Genomic DNA, 22,924 nt, shown 5'->3' with positions numbered 1-22,924 from the left:
TGTGGGATGTACAGCTGAAGCTGAAAACCTAATTATAATCAGAATTAACAATTAGCTAAACAATTATTTTATACTTAAACCTTTCCTCTCAAAAGCTATTTATATTACAACCAATTATATTATTAACTAGCTGACCCGCGCAACTTCGCTTGCGTCACGTAAGAGAGAATGGGTCATAATTTCCCCCGTTTTTGTAACATTTTTTGATGCTGCTCTGCTCCTATTGGTCGTAGCGTGATGATATATAGCCTATAACCTTCCTCGGTAAACGGGCTATCTAAAACTGAAAGAATTTTTCAAATCGGACCAGTAGTTCCTGAGATTAGCGCGTTCAAACAAACAAACAAACAAACAAACAAACAATCAAACAAACAAACAAACTCTTCAGCTTTATAATATTAGTATAGATAATATTAGTATAGATATCAGAGGTCAATTATAAATAACTCTTTAAATTAATTATAATATGCATTTACATATAAATAATTATGTCGTGCTGGCCAATTTCGGCTGCGGCTGCCAGGTTCATTGAAACCAGCCAATTGTGCAGGACTTTGTTTATAGTGGCCAAGTGTGTGCACAATACACAGGTACACTCTCTATTTCTTTACTCTCATAGTCTGGTGGGACGGCTATACCGACACGACCAGAGAGAGGTCAGGCGCAGGCCTGACGGCTTTACGTACTCTCCATTTTTCAACTGAAATCTCAGAAAAGAAAAACTGGTCTTTTGGGTTCCTGGGATCTATTTATAGTAGATTTGCAGACGTTAGTTAGTAATTAACATATAAATTGCATTTTCAAAATGTACATTCAAACTTACCTAAGAGGATAAATAACAAATATAGATTATTTCAAAACCTAATTCTACACTAATTTAAATGTAAGTGTATTCAATTGTATGTTATTATTTAGCGTCAAAACAAAGCAAACCAAATGGCGTGATTTTTTATTGGGGATAATATTGATCAAAATATGCATCACATATAATAAAATGCGACAAATTAATTGCAATCAGGTTTATTCAGTAATCATGTTACTATCATACGAGCGGTGGTTAATTATTCAGTACAGAAGTCCGCTTCCACAGCCACAAGCACTGCTGCCAATAGCAGGGCCGTACGCAGCGGCAGCAGGCAAATAACCAGCCGCGGCAGGAGCGTACGCAGCTCTGCCCAGACCTAGAGCAGCGCCAGCAGGAGCAATACCTGCCGCGCCAGCAGCCCAGCCTTCATTCACAATAGCACTCACTCCATTACCGCACGCGTGGTTCACGACACCCACACCAGCAGAAGGCAGCACTCCTTCCAGAGCTACAGCACTCAAGAACGGCAGCTCACCGAGCACGCTCAACGCGCCCTCATAAGCGTTCTCAGACGCTACGGACAGACCGATGGGAGCGATAGCGGACGCGCTGGAGACGGGTAGACCACCGCCGCTGGTAGCGATGGCTGCGATAGCTGGAGCAGCGCCACATCCCCAAGCATTGCCAATGTTGGCGGGAGCAGCGAGGGCAGGAGCTGCCCAACCAGCACCGCCACAAGCTCTAGCAGGCGCCGCGAGGCACTGACTGAGTGCGCTCTGTCGATGTCAACAGCGAGAGTCACTTCAAGTGTCATACGTTCCTCATAATAATATTAAATAAATAATGTATCAATGAATCACTCACCTGTACCAGAAGCGCTTGAGCGCAGAACACGAGGATAGCTTTTGCTGCCATTTTGTCTTGATTTGACTTAGTTGTGTGAAATCAAACTTGACCATGCAATTTCCAAGAATCCACGTTCTATTTATATTGAAAAACTGTCGTTATCTTTTTGCGTTGCAGCAATTTTCGAAATGTATTTTTCAAATGTTTATCAGTTATTACAAAATTTACCTACAAATATAAAATATGCGAGGTTTTCACAAGTGTCGTAAGGGCCCTCGAACAAAGAACTACGCACGAAATAGATAGGCCAGAAATAGACGTGATACCAAGAAGCTTTTGCAGTATATAAGACGCATTGAAGAGCTTTGAAATCATTCAGTCTTCAGCTCCTCGTTGAACAAACATCAAACATGAATACCCTCGCTGTTGTGTTCCTCTGCGTCCAAGCTTGCTTGGTACAAGTGAGTAAACCTTCTTCTCTGCACTTAAGAGAGCGGCGAAAATTCAAGTGCTGTTCCACTTAAGTTTTAATAAGACAAATCTGCAATATTTCCAACTTCTCCAGATTCTCAGATCCTTCTCTAATTTTGTCGTTTCTCCAGACCGTGTTCAGTCAGTGCGGTGGATGCGGCTACGGCGCGCGTGTCGCCGCTCCCTTCGCTGGCATCGCTCCTGCTCTCGGCTGCGGTGGAGCCGCTCTTGGTTACGGTGGACTCGCCGCATCAGGAGGCTTAGCTGGACTCGGCGCGTATGGTAGCGCTGCTGGTGTTGGGTATGCAGCTTCAGGTGCGAGTGCGTACGGCGGCGCCGGTGAAGGTAACGTGGCGGTCGCCGGTGAGCTGCCAGTCGCCGGTAACACCGCCGTCATCGGTCAGGTGCCTATCTTGGGCGCTGTGAGATTCGAAGGAGCTGTGCCGGCTTGTGGCGCCGTGTCCATCGCTGGACAGTGCGCTTGCGGCTGTGGATACTGAACTGAACAACAAGATTTCTTGACGGGATAAAAACAGAATAAACAGCATTTCAATTATTATTTTTCGTTTTATTTCTCAAATCTATCAGTAAACTGTACTTCTTCTTCTTATCGTATGGTTAGTGGTCAACCTAGTGTCAAATTTGTTCAAGCCGCCCGAGGGCCTTTGACATGGCTTAACGACTGTCATCGTAGTAGATAACAACCGGGACCGACTTTTAACGTGCCCTCCGAAGCACTAAGACGCCCAGTTCAAATACCACTATGCAGTCACCCATCTATGGAATGACCGCGCCAATGGTTGCTTAACCCACAGATCGTTTACCGATCGGTGAGCGCAACTGGCTATGGGCGCCACGCCAGTCCCTAGACCTTGATCTTGATTTACTTTCTAACAAATCAAATCACTCAGTTATGTCACGTGTAATCACGCGTTGTCTGTGATATATTATGATAAAAGTACATCGTAACACATTACACTCTAGTACGTGACTATTCCGAGTTCGCGAACACCACATCTTGCAATTTGTTATAGTTTGATGTAATTGTATCGAATTGTTTAATAACAAATGAAAACCATAGGCTTACCATTAGGCCAACCATAGGGTTGGCTGATGCAATCGATGTTTTTCGTATGCAATTAGGTTAACGCATACTCAGCTATTGCCAAAGAGTACCATGGTATAACATATTTTAAAATCTTTATATTGGCTAAGCAATTTTTCTGCCCGCTAGCTAAATATTATCTGAAAACTCATATTTATAAATATTTCTATTTGAAGACTCGCATACTGTTCCACTATCCTAACTTTGAAAGACCAAATCACTATTCTTACATTCATGGTCTATTTTAAACCCTTCACGTGATTTTCCTTTGCTTACACCATAAACGGCACCCCTTGTCTAAATGTCTTGTTACTAACTTCTAAAATTTAAACTTTGCGATGATTAATTATCAGTTAGTCAATCAGTCAAATCTTTATTATTTAGTGCTGTGAGACTTGGCACGAATCTATATAGATTTCATTACTTTTTATACATAAACAAGCAGTTTTATCGAAATTTGGCTAGTTTTTTACAGAATGTTTTTGGTGGGATACTATAACAATTTAATAAATAATAATACATTCTTTTTTCGTATATCCGAGTACACCACTACGTCAACTACATTTTAAAGTAGTAAAAATGACAATGACTAAGATATTACACGATATTCGGCTTCGGATTTTGTATTTGCAAATACTAAAATTATTAAGACAATGCGCATCTGATAACGTGTACTGTTCGGATGGTTAATTTGTTTCAAATACGTACTTAACTACTGTTTCTGACCCCTTAGGGTCACTTTGGCGGCCACTGTAGCACAGTGTAGTAAAGGTAACCTAAAAAGTCGGCTCTGATTGTCGTCAAATAAGAAAGCATTCGTTTGTCCATGTCAATGGTCTTTGGACAGCCTTGAATAATGTTTATACCAGTTTAAACACTAACTATCAGAGACAAACAAACATTTGATACAACTATGTATTTCTGTGATCCAACGACGTCACGATGTTGTAACTAGAAGCCAACATATTCAAGTATGCAACTGATTCTATCTATCTATCTATCCAGCCGATTTCGCAAGGGTGACAACTTCGCGCTGATGCGCAAGGAGATGGCTTGTGTAGCCAATTTTGGCCGAAAACTCACGTGCACAGGGCAGGCACTTGAGTTTACCATTAATATAGTTGTTATCAATGGCAACTGATTACAGCTTATTGGAACTACCTCCAAGGGATTTAATGTATTCAACATATTAAATAATCATATAGTGAATTAAACACATTTGTTTTGTATATGCTCTTTATTAATACGACGTCAGGGTTGTTGAAGACCCATGTATTATTAATTAGTTATTAGTACAGTCCACAGCCGCACGAACGAGGGGCGGCAGGAGCAATAGCTGCTATGCCTGAACCACAGCCGCCAGCTCCATAGCCGGCAGCTCCATAGCCGGCAGCACCGTAGCCGGCAGCTCCATAGCCAGCAGCACCGTAGCCGATACCAGCTGGTCCAACACCAATAGCACCAGCAGAATTGAGAGCATCGCTTGTGATAGCAGTCACTCCATTACCACAGCCGTAGTTGACGATGCCTGCACCAGCAGAGGGCAACGCACCCTCCAAAGCTACAGCACTCAAGAACGGCAGCTCACCGACTACGAGTAGAGAGCCTTCATAAGCGTTCTCAGACTCTACAGAGAGGCCGGTGGGAGCGATGGCGGAGGCGCTGGAGACGGGCAGAGCGCCGCCACTGGTGGGAGTCACCTCGATACTTGCAGCGTTTATGCCAGCACCAGCGTAACCTAGACCAGCGCCGATGCCACACCCTGAACCGATGCCGAGTCCAGCTCCGTAAGCCAATCCATTACCTCCCAGTGCGCCACATGATGAATAGCCGGCACCTACAGCGCGCAGCTGATTGGCTCCAGGATAAACACACTGACTGAATGCAACCTGTGCGATGAGCGCCTGAGCGCAGAGGACGAGGATAGCTGCGGCAGACATGTTACTTATTGTACTGCTGACACGAGAATGATGTCCAGCACCACTGCTGCTGCTTTTATACTAACACTGTGTTATCAATACACAATCACTTACACTCGTCTATGAAATACTGTTTGTCACATTTGCGATAAATATTGCACTTATTTAGCGAACATAATGTACATCACGTACTGCGATAATACAGACCTAGTAACTGCAATTGTGGCGAATATAAAACCGTGTGAATAGTTGCAGTTCATCATTCAGTCTTCAGCTCCTCGTTGAACAAACATCAAACATGAATACCCTCGCTGTTGTGTTTCTCTGCGTCCAAGCTTGCTTGGTACAGGTAAGTTAACATTTTTTTTCCATTAATATTTGCATATTGGATACTGTGAGCCTTTTATTTTAACTTTTAATATTTCTCCAGACCGTATTCAGTCAGTGTGGTGGATGTGGTTACGGCGCGCGTGTCGCCGCTCCGGTCGCTGGCATCGCTCCTGCTCTTGGCTGCGGTGGAGCCGCTCTTGGTTACGGTGGACTCGCCGCATCAGGAGGCTTAGCTGGACTCGGCGCGTATGGTAGCGCTGCTGGTGTTGGGTATGCAGCTTCAGGTGCGAGTGCGTACGGCGGCGCCGGTGAAGGTAACGTGGCGGTCGCCGGTGAGCTGCCAGTCGCCGGTAACACCGCCGTCATCGGTCAGGTGCCTATCTTGGGCGCTGTGAGATTCGAAGGAGCTGTGCCGGCTTGTGGCGCCGTGTCCATCACTGGACAGTGCGCTTGCGGCTGTGGATACTAAACTGAAGAACATCATCGCTCTACGTAGAATGTATTAAATGAATGAACAGCATCTTAAATATTTTTCTCCTATTATTTCATAATTCGTAAACTGTACTGAGTCAACAGTATGACCTGCCTCTTGACCTTGATCTTGATTTTCTGTCCACTCAGTGATATCACGTGTTGTACGTGATATTATGATAAAAGTACATCGTAACACATTGCACTCTAGTACGTGACTATTCCGAGTAAACTGTATTAGAAAATATGTGAATGCCTACGTATTACACGTTACGTATGCAAGCTCTGCTTAGTTTTGTATTAGAAGACCGTGTGTGTTTCGAGTTAGCGGGCACTAGGGATAAAAGATAACTAATTTTGATTTGTTAGGTACAACTTAATGAGCATACATAAAAATATTATAAGTTTTATGACAACAATCTACACTGTTAGCTGTTTTTATATTGTGTGCTTAAAGCTATAATCAACGTATATAAAAATTCGTTGAAATTTTCTTTGTTTCTTATCACAATTCTATCGGTTAATATATGTTGGTCGAACTATGCTATAAGAATATAAGGCTTTTATAACTATAAAACTGTGTTAAAATAATATAAAGAAAACACATAAACAAACGCCTTCAATTTTACGAAAAACTATTTTACGAAATTCGTTTCCAAACCATAGTTTAAACATTATTTGCTACTTTGTATTAATTTCGATAGCACCGAAATGTCGATCCTGTGGATGCAGTAGTAGTAGTAGTTCCGAAGCAGCTCTATCATTTAAAGATGTCAAAATTAGCAAATAAAATAAAAAATAATGGTGTCAATGTTTTTTATTGATCTAAATCGTTTTGATGAAAGTCATAACATAGTCAGTGGCGAATTCTTTGGTGCGCGTTAGTTGCTTTAAATAGCGCATCCGCATCCTCTGCCAGCCCAACCGGCGTAGCCAAGACCAGGAGCGGCGAGACCGAGACCAGGAGCGATAGCAGCGGCGGGAGCGATGCCGGCAACACCGAAGGGAGCGATGCCAGCAGCACCGAAGGGAGCGAGAGCGGCAGCGGGAGCGAAGGCGGCCGCAGCGTAGCCGGGAGCGAAGGCAGTAGTCTCGGCGGCCATGGCGTTGATGCCATTGCCGCAGGCGTGGTTGACGGCACCAGCACCAGCAGTGGGCAACACACCCTCTACAGCTACAGTACCGACGAACGGCAGCTCACCAGCCGCGGCCAGAATACCCTCATAAACGTTCTCAGACGCTACGGAGAGGCCGACGGGAGCGATGGCGGAGGCGCTGGAGACGGGCAGTCCACCACCGCTGGTGGGGGTGAAGTCCATGGCGGCGGCATAACCGCAAGGTGCACCCAAGCCGTAAGGAGCAGCCATACCATAGGGACCGGCCAAGCCGTCGTACGCCAGCGCGGGAGCGGCCAGTCCACAAGGAGTAGCCAACGCGCGGCTACCGAGGCACTGACTGAACGCGACCTGAGTGAACAACGGTATTACATTTAATTTATATTCAACACTTAGCCCATACAATACTCTTGTCTTTTTTAAATACATTTATTCTATCAAATTTATAAAAACGATGAGATCGGTAAGTAATGCTTTATATGAATTATATTACCTGCACGAAGAGCGCCTGAGCGCAGAAGACGAGGACGATCTTAGCAGACATGTTGTTACTAATGTGAAGTATACAATGATATTATACAACCTTCGTGAGGCTTTTATACTAACCCTTATCAGCAATTACCAAGAAAACTTAATAGGTTATTGTAATTAAAAGTTTGTGAAATAACGATAAGCCTATAACTTGTGTACTAACAATGACACTTACTAAATACTTTTATTGTGATAGAATATTACGAAATGTTATTCTTCACATGTGACACGCACTGAACTCACATTTCATATAAAAAGCTGTCCAACATCCAGTTCATCATTCAGTCTTCAGCTCCTCGTTGAACAAACATCAAACATGAATACCTTCGCCTTTGTGTTCCTCTGCGTCCAAGCTTGCTTGGTACAGGTGAGTAGATTAAGTTTTTTCTGTGAAGGTTTCTAAAAAAGTTAAAAAAAAAATCAGAATTCGTAAGAAGTTTATATGATTTTAATGTCACTTTAAATGTTTACAGAGCGTGTTCAGTCAGTGCACCAGCCGCGCCGCAGTGGCCGCTGACCCCTCTCCTTACGGTTTGGCCGGTCCCCTCGCATTAGACGGTTGCGCTGGCTGGGGAGGTATGGCTGCCGCCGCTCCCTTCGGCTACCGCGCTGGAATCGCTGACATCGCCTACCCTGGTCTGGCTGCTCCTTACGCTGGATTAGCTGGCCCTTACGCTGGTTTGGCTGCCCCATACGGTGCGGCTGCTCCTTACGGTGGTGCCGGTGAAGGTAACGTGGCTGTCGCCGGTGAGCTGCCAGTCGCTGGTAGCACCGCTGTCGCCGGTCAGGTGCCCATCATGGGCGCTGTGAAGTTCGGTGGTGATGTCGCTGCTGCTGGTGCCGTGTCCATCGCTGGACAGTGCGCTTGTGGATGCGGAGCTGGCTCCCCTTACATCTACTAAGCCTCTGGATCTCTACACTTTTGATTTTGAGAGATAAATAAACTTTTCCTTAATAACTTTTGCATTTTAATTTCCATAAATAGACTTTTCTAATATAAATACAAAAATACCATTACCCTTACTTTACCCAACCGGGGAATCGCATCCGAGACTTAAGATCGGCAGTTTATTACACTTCTGTTTAGAGCTCAGGACCAGTCTTATCTATTACTATAACCTGTATGTAGTATTGATACACAAATTCGTGCGTAATTATTGCTAGTTAATGGTTGCAGGTGTGTGCATACGGACAGTGTAACATTAATACACGAACATGCGTAACATTGATACATGAACATGCGTAACATTAATACACGAACACTCGTAACATTAATACACGAACATGCGTAACATTGATACACGTACATGCGTAACATTGACACACGAACAGGCGTAATACTAATACACAAACATGCGCAACATTAATACACGAACATGCTTATCATTAATACACGAACATGCGTAACATTAATACACGAACATGCGTATCATTAATACACGAACATGCGTATTATTAATACGAAGTTGCGTCACAATATAAAAGTTCATTACCATAGTTAGGAGTATGAAACCAATTACATGTATCTCTTTTTAACCTTCATTGATCCTAATTTAAAAACCCTAAAACTAACTTAGTAACTGCAATATATTGTTAAAGACATTGGAAATAAGATAAAAAATAATGTCTTAAAAATAATAAAGATCATTGCATGGCACCATTATGCGTAGGTAATACTTATTTTGTACAACTAATGTTTGGAACTCAACCACGACCAAACTACTGATCAGATTTGAAGAATCTAGATACACAGATATTACTATGATAATCCATAGAAGTTAACACATACAATATAAGTATTGTATAAGTATATAAGTATAGCCGGGATATCTATTCACAAACACGCAGTCGAGGGCAGAAACTGTAATATGTGTCACTTATTATTATATTAGGAGGGGAAAAAAGTCTTTTCGCATTATAGTAAGTATGAACTTGTAATATTTTTATTTCTCTACACAAAAAAGCTCGTTATTTGGGTACTTCACGAGCTCACTGAAAGAAACCTAATGAACCGTGTACTCATTTGTGATTCTTGAAGCCAAAGAGATTTTATTACAAGTTCATACATACTACAATGCGAAAAGACTTTTTCCCCGACCTGATATTTCTGAACATAATTTGGTATAAAACAATGTTCAGCGGTCTTGATATTATATTACTATAGTGTAGAGCGATTTTTAAACCTATATAGTCAATTACTTTTGATGGTTACTGTATACTTGGTATTATTATACGAAAATAAAATCTATACTAATATTATAAAGCTGAAGAATTTGTTTATTTGATTGTTTGTTTGTTTGTTTGAACGTGCTAATCTCAGGAGCTACTGATCCGATTTGAAAAAATATTTCAGTGTTAGAAAGTCCATTTATCGAGGAAGGCTATATATCATCACGCTACGACTAATAGGAGCAGAGTAGCAATAAAAAATGTTACAAAAACGGGGAAAATTTTGACGCATTCTATCTTATGTGACGCAAGCGAAGTTGCGCGGGTCAGCTAGTATATAATATGATTCGATTCTCTCGCAATTAGATAATTATTGCAAAACAGCGTTTAAAGATCATCATGCCGATGACTTAAAGACTAATTAGCGATTGTATCAACATCGTAAAGTGATATGTACTTTAACAACACGAAATATACTTTTCATATTATTTTTTTCTATACAGTGAATTTGGGTATCCAAATTTTTTTTGACAAAAACAAATATTTCAGAATTCATTGTATCTATTTATTGAAATGGGTCCGATTGTTTTTCATTTAGAATCGTGGATGGTTATTATTTCATTAGATAGCGCATCCGCATCCTCTGCCAGCCCACCCGGCGTAGCCGAGACCAGGAGCGGCGAGACCGAGACCAGGAGCGATAGCAGCGGCGGGAGCGATGCCGGCAACACCGAAGGGAGCGATGCCAGCAGCACCGAAGGGAGCGAGAGCGGCAGCGGGAGCGTAGGCGGCCGCAGCGTAGCCGGGAGCGAAGGCAGTAGTCTCGGCGGTCATGGCGTTGATGCCATTGCCGCAGGCGTGGTTGACGGCACCAGCACCAGCAGTGGGCAACACACCCTCTACAGCTACAGTACCGACGAACGGCAGCTCACCAGCCGCGGCCAGAATACCCTCATAAACGTTCTCAGACGCTACGGAGAGGCCGACGGGAGCGATGGCGGAGGCGCTGGAGACGGGCAGTCCACCACCGCTGGTGGGGGTGAAGTCCATGGCGGCGGCATAACCGCAAGGTGCACCCAAGCCGTAAGGAGCAGCCATACCATAGGGACCGGCCAAGCCGTCGTACGCCAGTGCGGGAGCGGCCAGACCACAAGGAGTAGCCAATGCGCGGCTACCGAGGCACTGACTGAACGCCACCTGAAGATCAACGGAATTACATTTAGTTTACATCCAACACTTAGCATATTACGCTTTTGTCCTTTTTGAATACATTTATTTTACTGAACGATCAAAGTGGAAAGAAATGCTTTATATGAATTATATTACCTGCACGAAGAGCGCCTGAGCGCAGAAGACGAGGACGATCTTAGCAGACATGTTGTTACTAATGTGAAGTACACAATGATGTTATACAACCTTCGTGAGGCTTTTATACTAACCCTTATCAGCAATTACCAAGTAAACTTAATTAATAGGTAATTGTAATTGAAAAGCTTGTGAAATAACGATAAGCCCTCAATTTACGTTAATCGTTTTTGTTAAGGAGTTGTGAAATGCTTTTCCAGTTACATGTCACGTTTGTAATATTTCGTATATAAAGTGGGTCAACATCCAGTTCATCATTCAGTCTTCAGCTCCTCGTTGAACAAACATCAAACATGAATACCTTCGCTGTTGTGTTCTTCTGCGTCCAAGCTTGCTTGGTACAGGTAAGACATTAATAAAAAATATTTAAAAAACGAAATCTATTTAGTCATTAGCAACCAAAAATTAGACTCTGAATAATGCTTAACTTAGAGTCATAATAATTATTATGTTACTTTTCAAAATGTCTGTCTAAACGACAAATTAAAATACTTAACGACTGACAATAATTTATTTTTACTAAAACATAAAAGTTGATTTAGAGCAACTATTAAGTAAAACATGTTATTTTCAGAGCGTGTTCAGTCAGTGCACCAGCCGCGCCGCAGTGGCCGCTGACCCCTCTCCTTACGGTTTGGCCGGTCCCCTCGCATTAGACGGTTGCGCTGGCTGGGGAGGTATGGCTGCCGCCGCTCCCTTCGGCTACCGCGCTGGAATCGCTGACATCGCCTACCCTGGTCTGGCTGCTCCTTACGCCGGTCTGGCTGGCCCTTACGCTGGATTAGCTGGCCCTTACGCTGGTTTGGCTGCCCCATACGGTGCGGCTGCTCCTTACGGTGGTGCCGGTGAAGGTAACGTGGCTGTCGCCGGTGAGCTGCCAGTCGCTGGTAGCACCGCTGTCGCCGGTCAGGTGCCCATCATGGGCGCTGTGAAGTTCGGTGGTGATGTCGCTGCTGCTGGTGCCGTGTCCATCGCTGGACAGTGCGCTTGCGGCTGTGGATCCCCCTACATCTATTAAGTTGTAAAATGTGATTCTGAAATGACAGATGTTGCAAAATTATATGTACATGTAAGTTGTACTGTATGTCGTTGACATCAAGCATGCAAAAATACATAATTGAATGAAAGCATTATTTGTTTATTTTTTAATCAATACCTACCAACTAATTTCACGCTGTCGCACGCCGTCCGTGTGTTCTACGCAAAGGGGAGATCCCCTTCTACTATCAAGAGTCGACAACCGGCCAGCTACCGAAAAATTTTGTATGAGAACCTGATCAGAGTCCCTGGAGGGTAGTCTAAATATTTTAAACGATATTTATGCACATTTTACAAGATGTTTTTATAGTCTATTGGAATATAGGAAAACTAAACCATATGACAATGAAGGTATATAAAATCTTGGTTAAGTCGTCTCACGTCTGGTCTTTACGGTGACATAGGGGAACAAACAGACACACATAACCTCATAAACACATTACCATTCTATATATCGCACAGTCGGATAACAAAGTCAAAACATTTAACTTTATTAGAATCATTCTACATGTAAAGCCTTTTTTCCACCGAAAGTAGCTAAAACCATAGAACGGCGTTGACCTTTGCAGCTCGGATCAATACAAATAAAACATGATTTGTTTTCAAACTATTTTTTCATCAATAACAGTTATTTCATACAAAGTTTGAACTTTATACATCCTATTATCTTGATAACACATTAAAAAAAACACATGTATAAACTACGAGACGTGCAGCAGATTTTCCTTATTTTGTGGTAACACCAAACTACCAATAATTGTTTACTGGTAAAACAATATAGGTTTTCGCAAATTAAAGTATCTTGTGCAGGATATGGAATTTTATTTTTAAAACAAACAATATCCGTGAGTCTGCCCAAGGTTATTCTTAGTATCCACAGCCGCAGGCACACTGTCCAGCGATGGACACGGCGCCACAAGCCGGCACAGCTCCTTCGAATCTCACAGCGCCCAAGATAGGCACCTGACCGATGACGGCGGTGTTACCGGCGACTGGCAGCTCACCGGCGACCGCCACGTTACCTTCACCGGCGCCGCCGTACGCACTCGCACCTGAAGCTGCATACCCAACACCAGCAGCGCTACCATACGCGCCGAGTCCAGCTAAGCCTCCTGATGCGGCGAGTCCACCGTAACCAAGAGCGGCTCCACCGCAGCCGAGAGCAGGAGCGATGCCAGCGACGGGAGCGGCGCTACGTGCGCCATAGCCACACCCACCGCACTGACTGAACACGGTCTGGAGAAACATTGTTAGTAAGTTAAAACAAAATGCTCATAGTAATAGAATTTTACAAGAAAATATTGTATCTTACCTGTACCAAACAAGCTTGGACGCAGAGGAACACAACAGCGAGGGTATTCATGTTTGATGTTTGTTCAACGAGGAGCTGAAGACTGAATGATGAACTGCTACTATTCACACGGTTTTATATTCGCCACAATTGCAGTTACTAGGTCTGTATTATCGCAGTACGTGATGTACATTATGTTCGCTAAATAAGTGCAATATTTATCGCAAATGTCACAAACAGTATTTCATAGACGAGTGTAAGAGATTGTGTATTGATAACACAGTGTTAGTATAAAAGCAGCAGCAGTGGTGCTGGACATCATTCTCGTGTCAGCAGTACAATAAGTAACATGTCTGCCGCAGCTATCCTCGTCCTCTGCGCTCAGGCGCTCATCGCACAGGTTGCATTCAGTCAGTGTGTTTATCCTGGAGCCAATCAGCTGCGCGCTGTAGGTGCCGGCTATTCATCATGTGGCGCACTGGGAGGTAATGGATTGGCTTACGGAGCTGGACTCGGCATTGGTTCAGGGTGCGGCATCGGCGCTGGTCTAGGTTACGCTGGTGCTGGCATAAACGCTGCAAGTATCGAGGTGACTCCCACCAGTGGCGGCGCTCTGCCCGTCTCCAGCGCCTCCGCCATCGCTCCCACCGGCCTCTCTGTAGAGTCTGAGAACGCTTATGAAGGCTCTCTACTCGTAGTCGGTGAGCTGCCGTTCTTGAGTGCTGTAGCTTTGGAGGGTGCGTTGCCCTCTGCTGGTGCAGGCATCGTCAACTACGGCTGTGGTAATGGAGTGACTGCTATCACAAGCAACGCTCTCAATTCTGCTGGTGCTATTGGTGTTGAACCAGCTGGTATCGGCTACGGTGCTGCCGGCTATGGAGCTGCCGGCTACGGAGCTGCCGGCTATGGAGCTGCCGGCTATGGAGCTGCTGGCTGTGGTTCAGGTATAGCCGCTGTTGCTCCTGCCGTCATTGGTCTGGGATCTGCTGCTTGCGGCTGCGGAGGATATTAAGAAATCTGCTATATAACAAAACTGTGTAACCTACAAATAAAACGTGGATGCATGTTACAAATAAATGAGCCAGGAATATTAAAAAAAAGGGTTTGTTATTGTTTCTACCTGATACCTTACGCTACACTAATAATAGTTATTTTTGTAAAAGAATAATATTCACTCAAAAGGTAGTAAAATACATAAAAGTCATATGAAAGTACGGGAGTTCATGAACTGAAACTTGTAACTTTCACGATTGTTATATCTATACATATATGCAGAGCGGAAGTGAATCCAAGACACCTGCTTTTTGCTACTTCTTAAAAGTTAGTTAATCCTTCGCATTAACTAAAATATCGGGCATGTCAATAAACTCTGGGAAATCTGGAAATCCCCAAAAACACTTTGCCGTACTCGGAATTCTAATCTGACGTCTTTTGATCCGTTATATAACACACTCAATCAATGTGAATAGATCAACATAAGTTACAATATACCAATATTCATTCATTTATCCTATAATTAGTGGTCAACCTAGTGTCAAAGTTTTTTAAGCCGGTTGATGCCTTTGACGTGTCTTAACGACTTTATCTTAATTAACAACAAGCTCGACCGACATTTTACGTGCGTGAATCAGCGCATGCACCGCTATATGGCCACCCATCAATGGAATGACCGCGCTGAGGTTGCTTAACGAAGTGATTTTTTTACCGCCTGGTGCGCGGAAAAAGCTATGAGCGCTTCAATTACATACACACATCATCAAATACGCGTATCTGAGATCTCGGATTGGATGCAGAAATGGACAAAATACTATCGGGTTTTTCAAACGTTTATTAAAATAACGTCAATAGTAGCCCGGAGTTTGATAATGAGCTATGGGACAAACATTGTATAATTAATGAGCTTGTAGGTACACGATACCCTACACCTTCAAATGTCTTAGAAAATATTTTTTTTATATTTGTGATAAAAGTGATAACCGAAAAATCGTCGTTTTGAATTCTCAAAATTTCAACTGTCTAACTATTGCAGTTCATGAGATACAGCCTGGCGACAGACAGACAGACGGCATACGATGTCATAGTAATAGGCTCCTCTTATTTTGGCTACGAAACATAAAATAAACTCGTTAAGTGTGAGTCGGACTCGCGCACGAAGTAGATACCAAAAAATAGGAAAAAAAAAGTATATTGTATGGGGACTCCCCATGATATATATTTTATATGTATATTTAACATTTTGATGTTATCAAAATCAAAATCAAATCATTTATTCATTTAGGTCAAATATTGACACTTATGATAGTCGTTACAATTACTGAATCTACCACTAGCTCGGAAAGGGGGTTATAGCGACGGAACTACATAATTTGTGAAAATTTTAGCTTACTTGCTATAAAGTTTTATGAGATACAGTTCCACAGCAATAGGGTCCTTTTTGGGTACGAAACACAAAAAGAAACGATGTTTCGAATCTAGGATACTATTTAAGTGAGTTCAAAAACACTAACTATGACTTGAACGAAGTTTTAGAAAACAGGTTACATTTGATGAGCCGGTTTTTCCTCCAAGCGTCAAGCGTCTGACGTCATGATCTTTGCATTTATATAAAAAGAGCTCACGATACATATATAAGACATTATTGTGTTGTGTTCATTAAATCAGTTACAATGAAGTACTGTTTGACAGCGCTGTTCATAGTTTGTACAACATCCTTAGGTAAGTCGTTTATTTAAATATTTGTATGTATATGTAGTATCGACGGTTCAAACCAATGCAACACACCAATGGCTTTCGAAGTTAGGTGTATAAAAAATAGTGATCACTGACTCAAGTGGTTTAGGATGCATGTTTAATACATTTCTTCAGGACATGCAAAGTCCCTTACCCGTCCCTCATTTGGGAGACAGTAAAAAAGTCATACCAGACATTTCACACTGTGCAATCTATACTAATATTATAAAATTGTAGAGTTTATTTGTTTGGTGGAGCGAATTGAAAAATTATTTTACTGTTACACAGGATAGCCTATTAATATAAAAATACAAATTGAATAATATTTTGTTTTTCAGAGGCCGTTAAATTCCGCTGTGACTACACGTACCGCGGGTCAGGATGGTACAAGTACCACGAAATACCGCTGCCTTGGAGAGATGCTCGCATGATGTGCTACCACGAAGGTACGTACATTGTCGCATGGTAAAACCTTTTAGTAGGAGTCATTAAAGACTGTTTAATTGTTATAAGCAATTGAATTCGTATATTTTTGTTATAATATATTTTAAAAATAACTACTTAAATAAATAAATTCAATAATATTCTTTTTTATAATATATTTTTTGTTTGTATATTTGTATGTCAGTTATATTGAATGCTGTGCATGTCTCTAATAGGTATAGCAGACGCCCATTTGTTTCATTTTTTATGTTTTTTTTTCAATGTTTGTGTTCATACTGTTGACATGCCTTTAATAATAAATAAATAAATAATCTTCGACTTATGCACTAAGTCCAACAACACATGTTTAAAATATTAGCGATTCAGTAACATATACTTAACAATTTAATAGTCTTGAATGCTCCTACTCATTAAATAGTCGCTTGAAGACTATTTAATTGTTATACGTCATTGAATTCATATTATATTTTTGTTCTAATCTTCGACTTATAAGACTAAGTCTTACGATATGACGTTTGTTCGGCGCGAACGTTAAGTTTAATGCACTTGAACTGTTATTTAAATCGCATAACAATACTATATAACACATTAGCCGAAATTACGCTGCGTTCAGCGCAGCGCCAACCTCCCGCTGGCCAATGTTCGGCGCTAAAAAGTTTATCAGATGTGTCGCTAGAATAAAGGCCAATTTCATATGTATACCTAATTTAATGTTAGTTGTTGTTAGTTCGCATAAAAAGCTATCGACGAGTTCAGTTTTCCGGTCCTTGATACTAAATATTGCTATGAATAAAATTGTAGCATTCAAACGGTGTAATTTGATCTTAAACATTCCCATTTCTTTTCATTTTAAAGGACTTAACCCTTTTATTCGAAAGTAACTCCTCCTACCGGTTTCAGATAATTCATCAGAGGGTATTTTATCTGCAGCCTTATCTGGCAGATAATTTATCTAACACTTCAGCTGTAAAACTGATTCTAACAGTTTATTATCGTTATTCACAGGTGCTGTGTTAGTATCTCCCCTCACTCGTGAACTGCAAGCTGAAATGACGACTTTTATACGTCATGATGATATATTTATTGGAATAAACGCTGTTTCTAAAGGACACTACTATTCAGTCGAAGGTAAGATTTAAGAACATCGTACAATAGACTAACTGAAGCGGGATTTTCTACCACCATTGACTACCGTCAACCAGCTAGCTATCGAAAAAAAATGTTTGACAATGGGTGTATCGCCTCTAGCGGGCGTCGCAGAAACTATTTTAGCAGTACATTTTAAATGTCAAATGCTCGATACTCGATGGTTCCAATTGTAGTGAATCGTTTCTCGTTAGAATTAAATGAAAAGTAAACTAATAGAGCTTTGCGATCTTTTAAAAACTGTTAGAGAACTAAAGCGTGTAAGGTGCTCACGTTGTTTTCTTTCGAGATTGTTTTATTTTCTTAAGGGCAGGGCAAGGGTCTCCTCCCAAACGAGGGAGAGGGGTTAGGCCTTGAGTCCACCATGCTGGCCAAGTGTGGGTTGGGGACTTTGCATGCTCTCAATAAATTATTTTGTAATACACACATAACTTCGAAAAGTCTTTGGCGTCTTGCCTTGGGTTCGAAACCTGCACTTGATGGGAGGTGTGTATTAAATCATAGTATTTTTTTTTTCAGGTATGCCACTGAACATAATACCTCACGTATGGGCTCCCATGGAACCTGACAATAAGAACGACACGGAGCGATGTCTCTCTATGAGTCCAGATGGCAAGTTGTCAGACGTGAAGTGTGAGGAGCCCCGACCTTACCTGTGTTATAGGAAGGACTCAGACGTTGATGTTAATGTTTGCGGCACTATAGATTCAGGTTAGTTTTCGATACACTTTTAGCAGTTTTATTTCCAAATAAAGTATTATTTTATGCCATAAAGATTGTAGGAGTTATATTTTAGAAAAGAAATTGGATATAGTAATACTCTAGAAGCTGATGCTCTCTTTGAAGCCGAAATGGTATAATTGGTAATGGTAGCATTTGGGCTTCAAACAATTTAATTATGATCAGCCACTCAACTTGGCACTGGCCAAAAACACTATGCTGACAAAAAAAGCGCTCTATATAAAAACGATTACAAGCTCAGTTTGTTCAAACGTATCACTGTAAACGGTAGCAATGATAAATACTTACATAATTATAGTGACATATGTATTTAGCTACTACTTCATTATATAAACCTTCAGAATGTTTCCATGGTTTAAATAAAAAGCCAGTATAAATAGCCAGCTGCGATCACCAGACGGTAAACGATCTATGGGTTAAGTAACCGTTGGCGCAATTATTCTATGAGTGGGTGACGGCTTATTGGTATTGGTATTGAGCGTCTCCGTGCTTCGGAGGGCACGCAAAAAGTCGGACCCGGTTGTTGTGTACTACGCTAACAGACGTTAAGCCATGTCAAAGGCCTTTCGTACTTGAACAACTTTAACAGTAAGTGCTCATTCACGTTGACTCGCGGGCGCGGTGGCGGGCGCGGTCGCGAAATATCAAACATACGGCGTAGTTCCCAAGTGTTCACGTACAAATCGTACGCGCGGTCTAACTAGCGGGCAAGCTCGCGGTGTCGCGCGCGGCCCGCGCGGCGCGCTCGCGGCAATATCAAACGCGGGAAGATGTTCGTGTGTGTTCACGTCGAACTAGCGGTGGCGGGCGCGTTTCACTCGCGACGTCAAGTAAGTTAAACCGCCCGCGAGTTCCAACGTGAACAAGCACTAAGTTGACCACTAACAATACGATAAAATAAAAATAGTATTTGAACTTTCAGAATATAAGTTCGAGCGTCGCACTGAGAAGTGTTATAAGTTCCACACTCACTCTGCGACTTACGAAGACGCGCACTTCGCGTGTTCCGCGGAGGGCGGCCATCTTGCTATTATAAATAGCGAGAAAGAAGCCAATATTATCCGTGAACTGATGGACGCACATCCAGAGGACAGCATTGTGGGAGTACATAATAAGGCATATGTACACTTAGGCTTCTTAAATTGGGGCTACGGACCTGCAACGTATTGGATGACACTTGATGGTATGTAACTGGTGTTTTTATTTTTTCAAATACTCGAGACAAAGAAAAAACCATGCAAACTATTGCTGCAAATGGCTAGTTCTATCGATGTGTGCTTTTTTTTGTTGGCTGGCTCTTTAATAAACGGCCTAAAATTTATGATCTCTTTTGGACCCCAGCTTAAAAACTTTTTGATGTACCTACTTAAGCCGGCTTTTAACTGTGTGATGTACATTAATATTTTGAGATATTTGTTATGGCTCTCAATACATTTTGTACGAGACCGTTCTCACCTGCTTCACTAATGTTATGTTTAATAGCTCTAATTGCGCTCACCGGATGAACACTATCACTGGGTAAGCCAACCCTTGTAGTGGGCATCCCAAAGACGGCAATAAACCAAAACTACAACAGCTGTAGCTCGGTTTTTTATTACAGCGGGTTAGCTATCCAAAATATTGTATGAAAACCGGATCAGCGCCCCAAGAGGGTGCGGTGGAGGCTAAATCTTTAGTTTCTCTTTGAAATGTCAAATTCTCGACAGTCGATACTACCGACTGTAGAACATCGCACAACTTGTAAAAAATCAAAATGTATTTGTACATATTTTATCAATATTTCTCAAATTCTATTTTTTTCTTCAGGTCGAACTATAGAGGAAGCGGGTTTCCCTAAGTTTTCATACGGAGAACCGAACAACGCTGGTCAGGAGCCCGAAGGCTGCGGCTCCATGGAGCGAAGCACCGGTTTACTGAACGATTTGCCTTGCTCAACAAAAGATGTCGCGTACAACTTCATCTGTGAAAAGGATCCTAACTACCCTCCTGTTTGTAGCAAGGAAGAGTCTAATGTAGGCCAGATCTAGACGTCATTCAAATAAAATAAATAGCCTAATATTTTGAATGTATTTTTTTTGTTTCAAACCCTGTTCCTATCCCACTGCTGGGCAAGTGTCTCTCGGAATCAGGGACTCATCCAATGAGTCCACTACGCTGGCCAATTGCAGTTTGAAAACGTTACCTTCCTTCAAGAACTGTGCTACTTAGCTGTAGGACTTGCTTTGCTATATTATCATACTTAATAATAATATTCCATATAAAAAAAAGATTATTTAGGTACAAAAATTTTGTATTTGTGAATAAAGTTTATAAATCTTTCTAATTTATTTAGTAACCACAGCCGCAAGCGCACTGTCCAGCGATGGACACGGCGCCACAAGCCGGCACAGCTCCTTCGAATCTCACAGCGCCCAAGATAGGCACCTGACCGATGACGGCGGTGTTACCGGCGACTGGCAGCTCACCGGCGACCGCCACGTTACCTTCACCGGCGCCGCCGTACGCACTCGCACCTGAAGCTGCATACCCAACACCAGCAGCGCTACCATACGCGCCGAGTCCAGCTAAGCCTCCTGATGCGGCGAGTCCACCGTAACCAAGAGCGGCTCCACCGCAGCCGAGAGCAGGAGCGATACCAGCGACGGGAGAGTAGCCACACCCACCGCACTGACTGAACACGGTCTGAAGAAATATTAAAAGTTAGAACAAAAGGCTCATGGATGTCGATTAAAAAGTTTAGGAATATAAGAAGAAAATATTGTATTCTTACCTGTACCAAGCAAGCTTGGACGCACAGGAACACAACAGCGAGGGTATTCATGTTTGATGTTTGTTCAACGAGGAGCTGAAGACTGAATGATGAACTGCTACTATTCACACGGTTTTATATTCGCCACAATTGTAGTTACTAGGTCTGTATTATCGCAGTACGTGATGTACATTATGTTCGCTAAATAAGTGCAATATTTATCGCAAATGTCACAAACAGTATTTCATAGGCGAGTGTAAGTGATTGTGTATTGATAACACAGTGTTAGTATAAAAGCAGCAGCAGTGGTGCTGGACATCATTCTCGTGTCAGCAGTACAATAAGTAACATGTCTGCCGCAGCTATCCTCGTCCTCTGCGCTCAGGCGCTCATCGCACAGGTTGCATTCAGTCAGTGTGTGTATCCTGGAGCCAATCAGCTGCGCGCTGTAGGTGCCGGCTATTCATCATGTGGCGCACTGGGAGGTAATGGATTGGCTTACGGAGCTGGACTCGGCATTGGTTCAGGGTGTGGCATCGGCGCTGGTCTAGGTTACGCCGCTGCTGGCATAAACGCTGCAAGTATCGAGGTGACTCCTACCAGTGGCGGCGCTCTGCCCGTCTCCAGCGCCTCCGCCATCGCTCCCACCGGCCTCTCTGTAGAGTCTGAGAACGCTTATGAAGGCTCTCTCCTCGTAGTCGGTGAGCTGCCGTTCTTGAGTGCTGTAGCTTTGGAGGGTGCGTTGCCCTCTGCTGGTGCAGGCATCGTCAACTACGGCTGTGGTAATGGAGTGACTGCTATCACAAGCAACGCTCTCAATTCTGCTGGTGCTATTGGTGTTGGACCAGCTGGTATCGGCTACGGTGCTGCCGGCTATGGAGCTGGCGGCTATGGAGCTGCCGGCTGTGGTTCAGGAATAGGCGCTGTTGCTCCTGCCGTCATTGGTCTGGGATCTGCAGGAGGATACTCTTGCGGCTGTGAAGGATATTAGGAAATGATTGAGATCTATTTCGTCATTGTGTGAAACATTTCAATATGACGGTCTATTAAATAAACGATTCATGAATATGCTACAATATTGTTTTAATTTACGCCCTACGTGAATAACCACAATTAGAACACGAGCATTTGTGTTTGACTTTTAATATTATCTTATACAACAAATAATTTTGAAACAAGAATCAATGTTTAAATTAACGATTTTATCCTGTCACGACTTGTACACATAACATTTTAATCTAATTTATTATAATATTAATGTTTAAATTGTATTTATCAACCATAAACATTTAAAAAGCTTACAAAAACATGAAAAAGGTTCATTTCCAGAAAAAAATATTGTTATTTTATTACACAAATATGACTAAAAGCGATTACTAGATTGGTATAAGGGGTTAAGGTTCAAATGCTATCTTTTGGGATTTAACCACTTCTTGTTATTAAGTAACTAATCTAACTAAATATGATGCATAAGCAGTATAAATCCGTGCCTTCTGATTAAACTGTTGGGGTTCCGTATTAAAAACAGAAATTGTGTCTCATATTACCTGAATGCAACTCCTCAAAATAGAAAAGGCACGTTTTTTAAAGGCATGAATATAATCCAAAAGATTATAGGTTGCTTGTGACAGTCAAAGTATAGGACCAAGTCCCATCTC

General features: G+C 42.3%; 13 protein-coding genes across 13 annotated transcripts; 7 read left to right on the top strand and 6 right to left on the bottom strand.

Annotated features, from left to right (window-relative positions):
- Positions 1–1,065: 1,065 nt before the first annotated feature.
- Positions 1,066–1,720, bottom strand: LOC142984395 (chorion class B protein Ld34-like). Its single transcript, XM_076131950.1, has 2 exons — positions 1,670–1,720; positions 1,066–1,581 (listed from the first exon to the last, which is right to left on the bottom strand). The coding sequence occupies exons 1-2, from the start codon at positions 1,718–1,720 to the stop codon at positions 1,066–1,068; spliced, it is 567 nt and encodes a 188-aa protein (XP_075988065.1).
- Positions 1,721–2,061: 341 nt separating this feature from the next.
- LOC142984394 (chorion class A protein Ld19-like) lies at positions 2,062–2,622 on the top strand. The gene is made up of 2 exons (XM_076131949.1): positions 2,062–2,112; positions 2,254–2,622. Exons 1-2 carry the CDS (start codon positions 2,062–2,064, stop codon positions 2,620–2,622), a joined length of 420 nt encoding a protein of 139 aa, XP_075988064.1.
- Positions 2,623–4,516: 1,894 nt separating this feature from the next.
- Positions 4,517–5,453, bottom strand: LOC142984393 (chorion class B protein Ld34-like). Its single transcript, XM_076131947.1, has one exon. It carries the CDS (start codon positions 5,165–5,167, stop codon positions 4,517–4,519), a length of 651 nt encoding a protein of 216 aa, XP_075988062.1. The 5' UTR covers positions 5,168–5,453.
- On the top strand, positions 5,445–6,003 carry LOC142984392 (chorion class A protein Ld12-like). The gene is made up of 2 exons (XM_076131946.1): positions 5,445–5,495; positions 5,577–6,003. Exons 1-2 carry the CDS (start codon positions 5,445–5,447, stop codon positions 5,943–5,945), a joined length of 420 nt encoding a protein of 139 aa, XP_075988061.1. The 3' UTR covers positions 5,946–6,003.
- Positions 6,004–6,837: 834 nt separating this feature from the next.
- On the bottom strand, positions 6,838–7,614 carry LOC142984391 (chorion class B protein Ld32-like). Its single transcript, XM_076131945.1, has one exon. It carries the CDS (start codon positions 7,489–7,491, stop codon positions 6,838–6,840), a length of 654 nt encoding a protein of 217 aa, XP_075988060.1. The 5' UTR covers positions 7,492–7,614.
- A 295-nt stretch (positions 7,615–7,909) lies between these two features.
- On the top strand, positions 7,910–8,551 carry LOC142984552 (chorion class A protein Ld12-like). The gene is made up of 2 exons (XM_076132254.1): positions 7,910–7,960; positions 8,067–8,551. The coding sequence occupies exons 1-2, from the start codon at positions 7,910–7,912 to the stop codon at positions 8,493–8,495; spliced, it is 480 nt and encodes a 159-aa protein (XP_075988369.1). The 3' UTR covers positions 8,496–8,551.
- A 1,776-nt stretch (positions 8,552–10,327) lies between these two features.
- Positions 10,328–11,139, bottom strand: LOC142984390 (chorion class B protein Ld10-like). The gene is made up of 2 exons (XM_076131944.1): positions 11,089–11,139; positions 10,328–10,959 (listed from the first exon to the last, which is right to left on the bottom strand). The coding sequence occupies exons 1-2, from the start codon at positions 11,137–11,139 to the stop codon at positions 10,384–10,386; spliced, it is 627 nt and encodes a 208-aa protein (XP_075988059.1). The 3' UTR covers positions 10,328–10,383.
- A 268-nt stretch (positions 11,140–11,407) lies between these two features.
- On the top strand, positions 11,408–12,220 carry LOC142984551 (chorion class A protein Ld19-like). The gene is made up of 2 exons (XM_076132253.1): positions 11,408–11,471; positions 11,702–12,220. The coding sequence occupies exons 1-2, from the start codon at positions 11,421–11,423 to the stop codon at positions 12,143–12,145; spliced, it is 495 nt and encodes a 164-aa protein (XP_075988368.1). The 5' UTR covers positions 11,408–11,420; the 3' UTR covers positions 12,146–12,220.
- Positions 12,221–12,886: 666 nt separating this feature from the next.
- Positions 12,887–13,528, bottom strand: LOC142984389 (chorion class A protein Ld2/Ld41-like). Its single transcript, XM_076131943.1, has 2 exons — positions 13,478–13,528; positions 12,887–13,401 (listed from the first exon to the last, which is right to left on the bottom strand). Exons 1-2 carry the CDS (start codon positions 13,526–13,528, stop codon positions 13,033–13,035), a joined length of 420 nt encoding a protein of 139 aa, XP_075988058.1. The 3' UTR covers positions 12,887–13,032.
- Positions 13,529–13,734: 206 nt separating this feature from the next.
- LOC142984632 (chorion class B protein Ld34-like) lies at positions 13,735–14,508 on the top strand. Its single transcript, XM_076132381.1, has one exon. The coding sequence runs from the start codon at positions 13,806–13,808 to the stop codon at positions 14,466–14,468; it is 663 nt and encodes a 220-aa protein (XP_075988496.1). The 5' UTR covers positions 13,735–13,805; the 3' UTR covers positions 14,469–14,508.
- Positions 14,509–16,060: 1,552 nt separating this feature from the next.
- LOC142984485 (C-type mannose receptor 2-like) lies at positions 16,061–20,565 on the top strand. The gene is made up of 6 exons (XM_076132122.1): positions 16,061–16,171; positions 16,525–16,632; positions 17,636–17,758; positions 18,296–18,487; positions 19,440–19,700; positions 20,324–20,565. The coding sequence occupies exons 1-6, from the start codon at positions 16,123–16,125 to the stop codon at positions 20,542–20,544; spliced, it is 954 nt and encodes a 317-aa protein (XP_075988237.1). The 5' UTR covers positions 16,061–16,122; the 3' UTR covers positions 20,545–20,565.
- Positions 20,566–20,828: 263 nt separating this feature from the next.
- On the bottom strand, positions 20,829–21,338 carry LOC142984388 (uncharacterized). Its single transcript, XM_076131942.1, has 2 exons — positions 21,288–21,338; positions 20,829–21,199 (listed from the first exon to the last, which is right to left on the bottom strand). The coding sequence occupies exons 1-2, from the start codon at positions 21,336–21,338 to the stop codon at positions 20,846–20,848; spliced, it is 405 nt and encodes a 134-aa protein (XP_075988057.1). The 3' UTR covers positions 20,829–20,845.
- LOC142984565 (chorion class B protein Ld34-like) lies at positions 21,326–22,279 on the top strand. Its single transcript, XM_076132272.1, has one exon. The coding sequence runs from the start codon at positions 21,616–21,618 to the stop codon at positions 22,255–22,257; it is 642 nt and encodes a 213-aa protein (XP_075988387.1). The 5' UTR covers positions 21,326–21,615; the 3' UTR covers positions 22,258–22,279.
- The last annotated feature ends 645 nt before the right edge of the window (positions 22,280–22,924 follow it).

Source organism: Anticarsia gemmatalis, chromosome 27, assembly GCF_050436995.1.
Source record: "Anticarsia gemmatalis isolate Benzon Research Colony breed Stoneville strain chromosome 27, ilAntGemm2 primary, whole genome shotgun sequence".
Taxonomy (NCBI): Eukaryota; Metazoa; Arthropoda; class Insecta; order Lepidoptera; family Erebidae; genus Anticarsia; species Anticarsia gemmatalis.
This window is presented reverse-complemented; position numbering and strand designations above follow the sequence as displayed.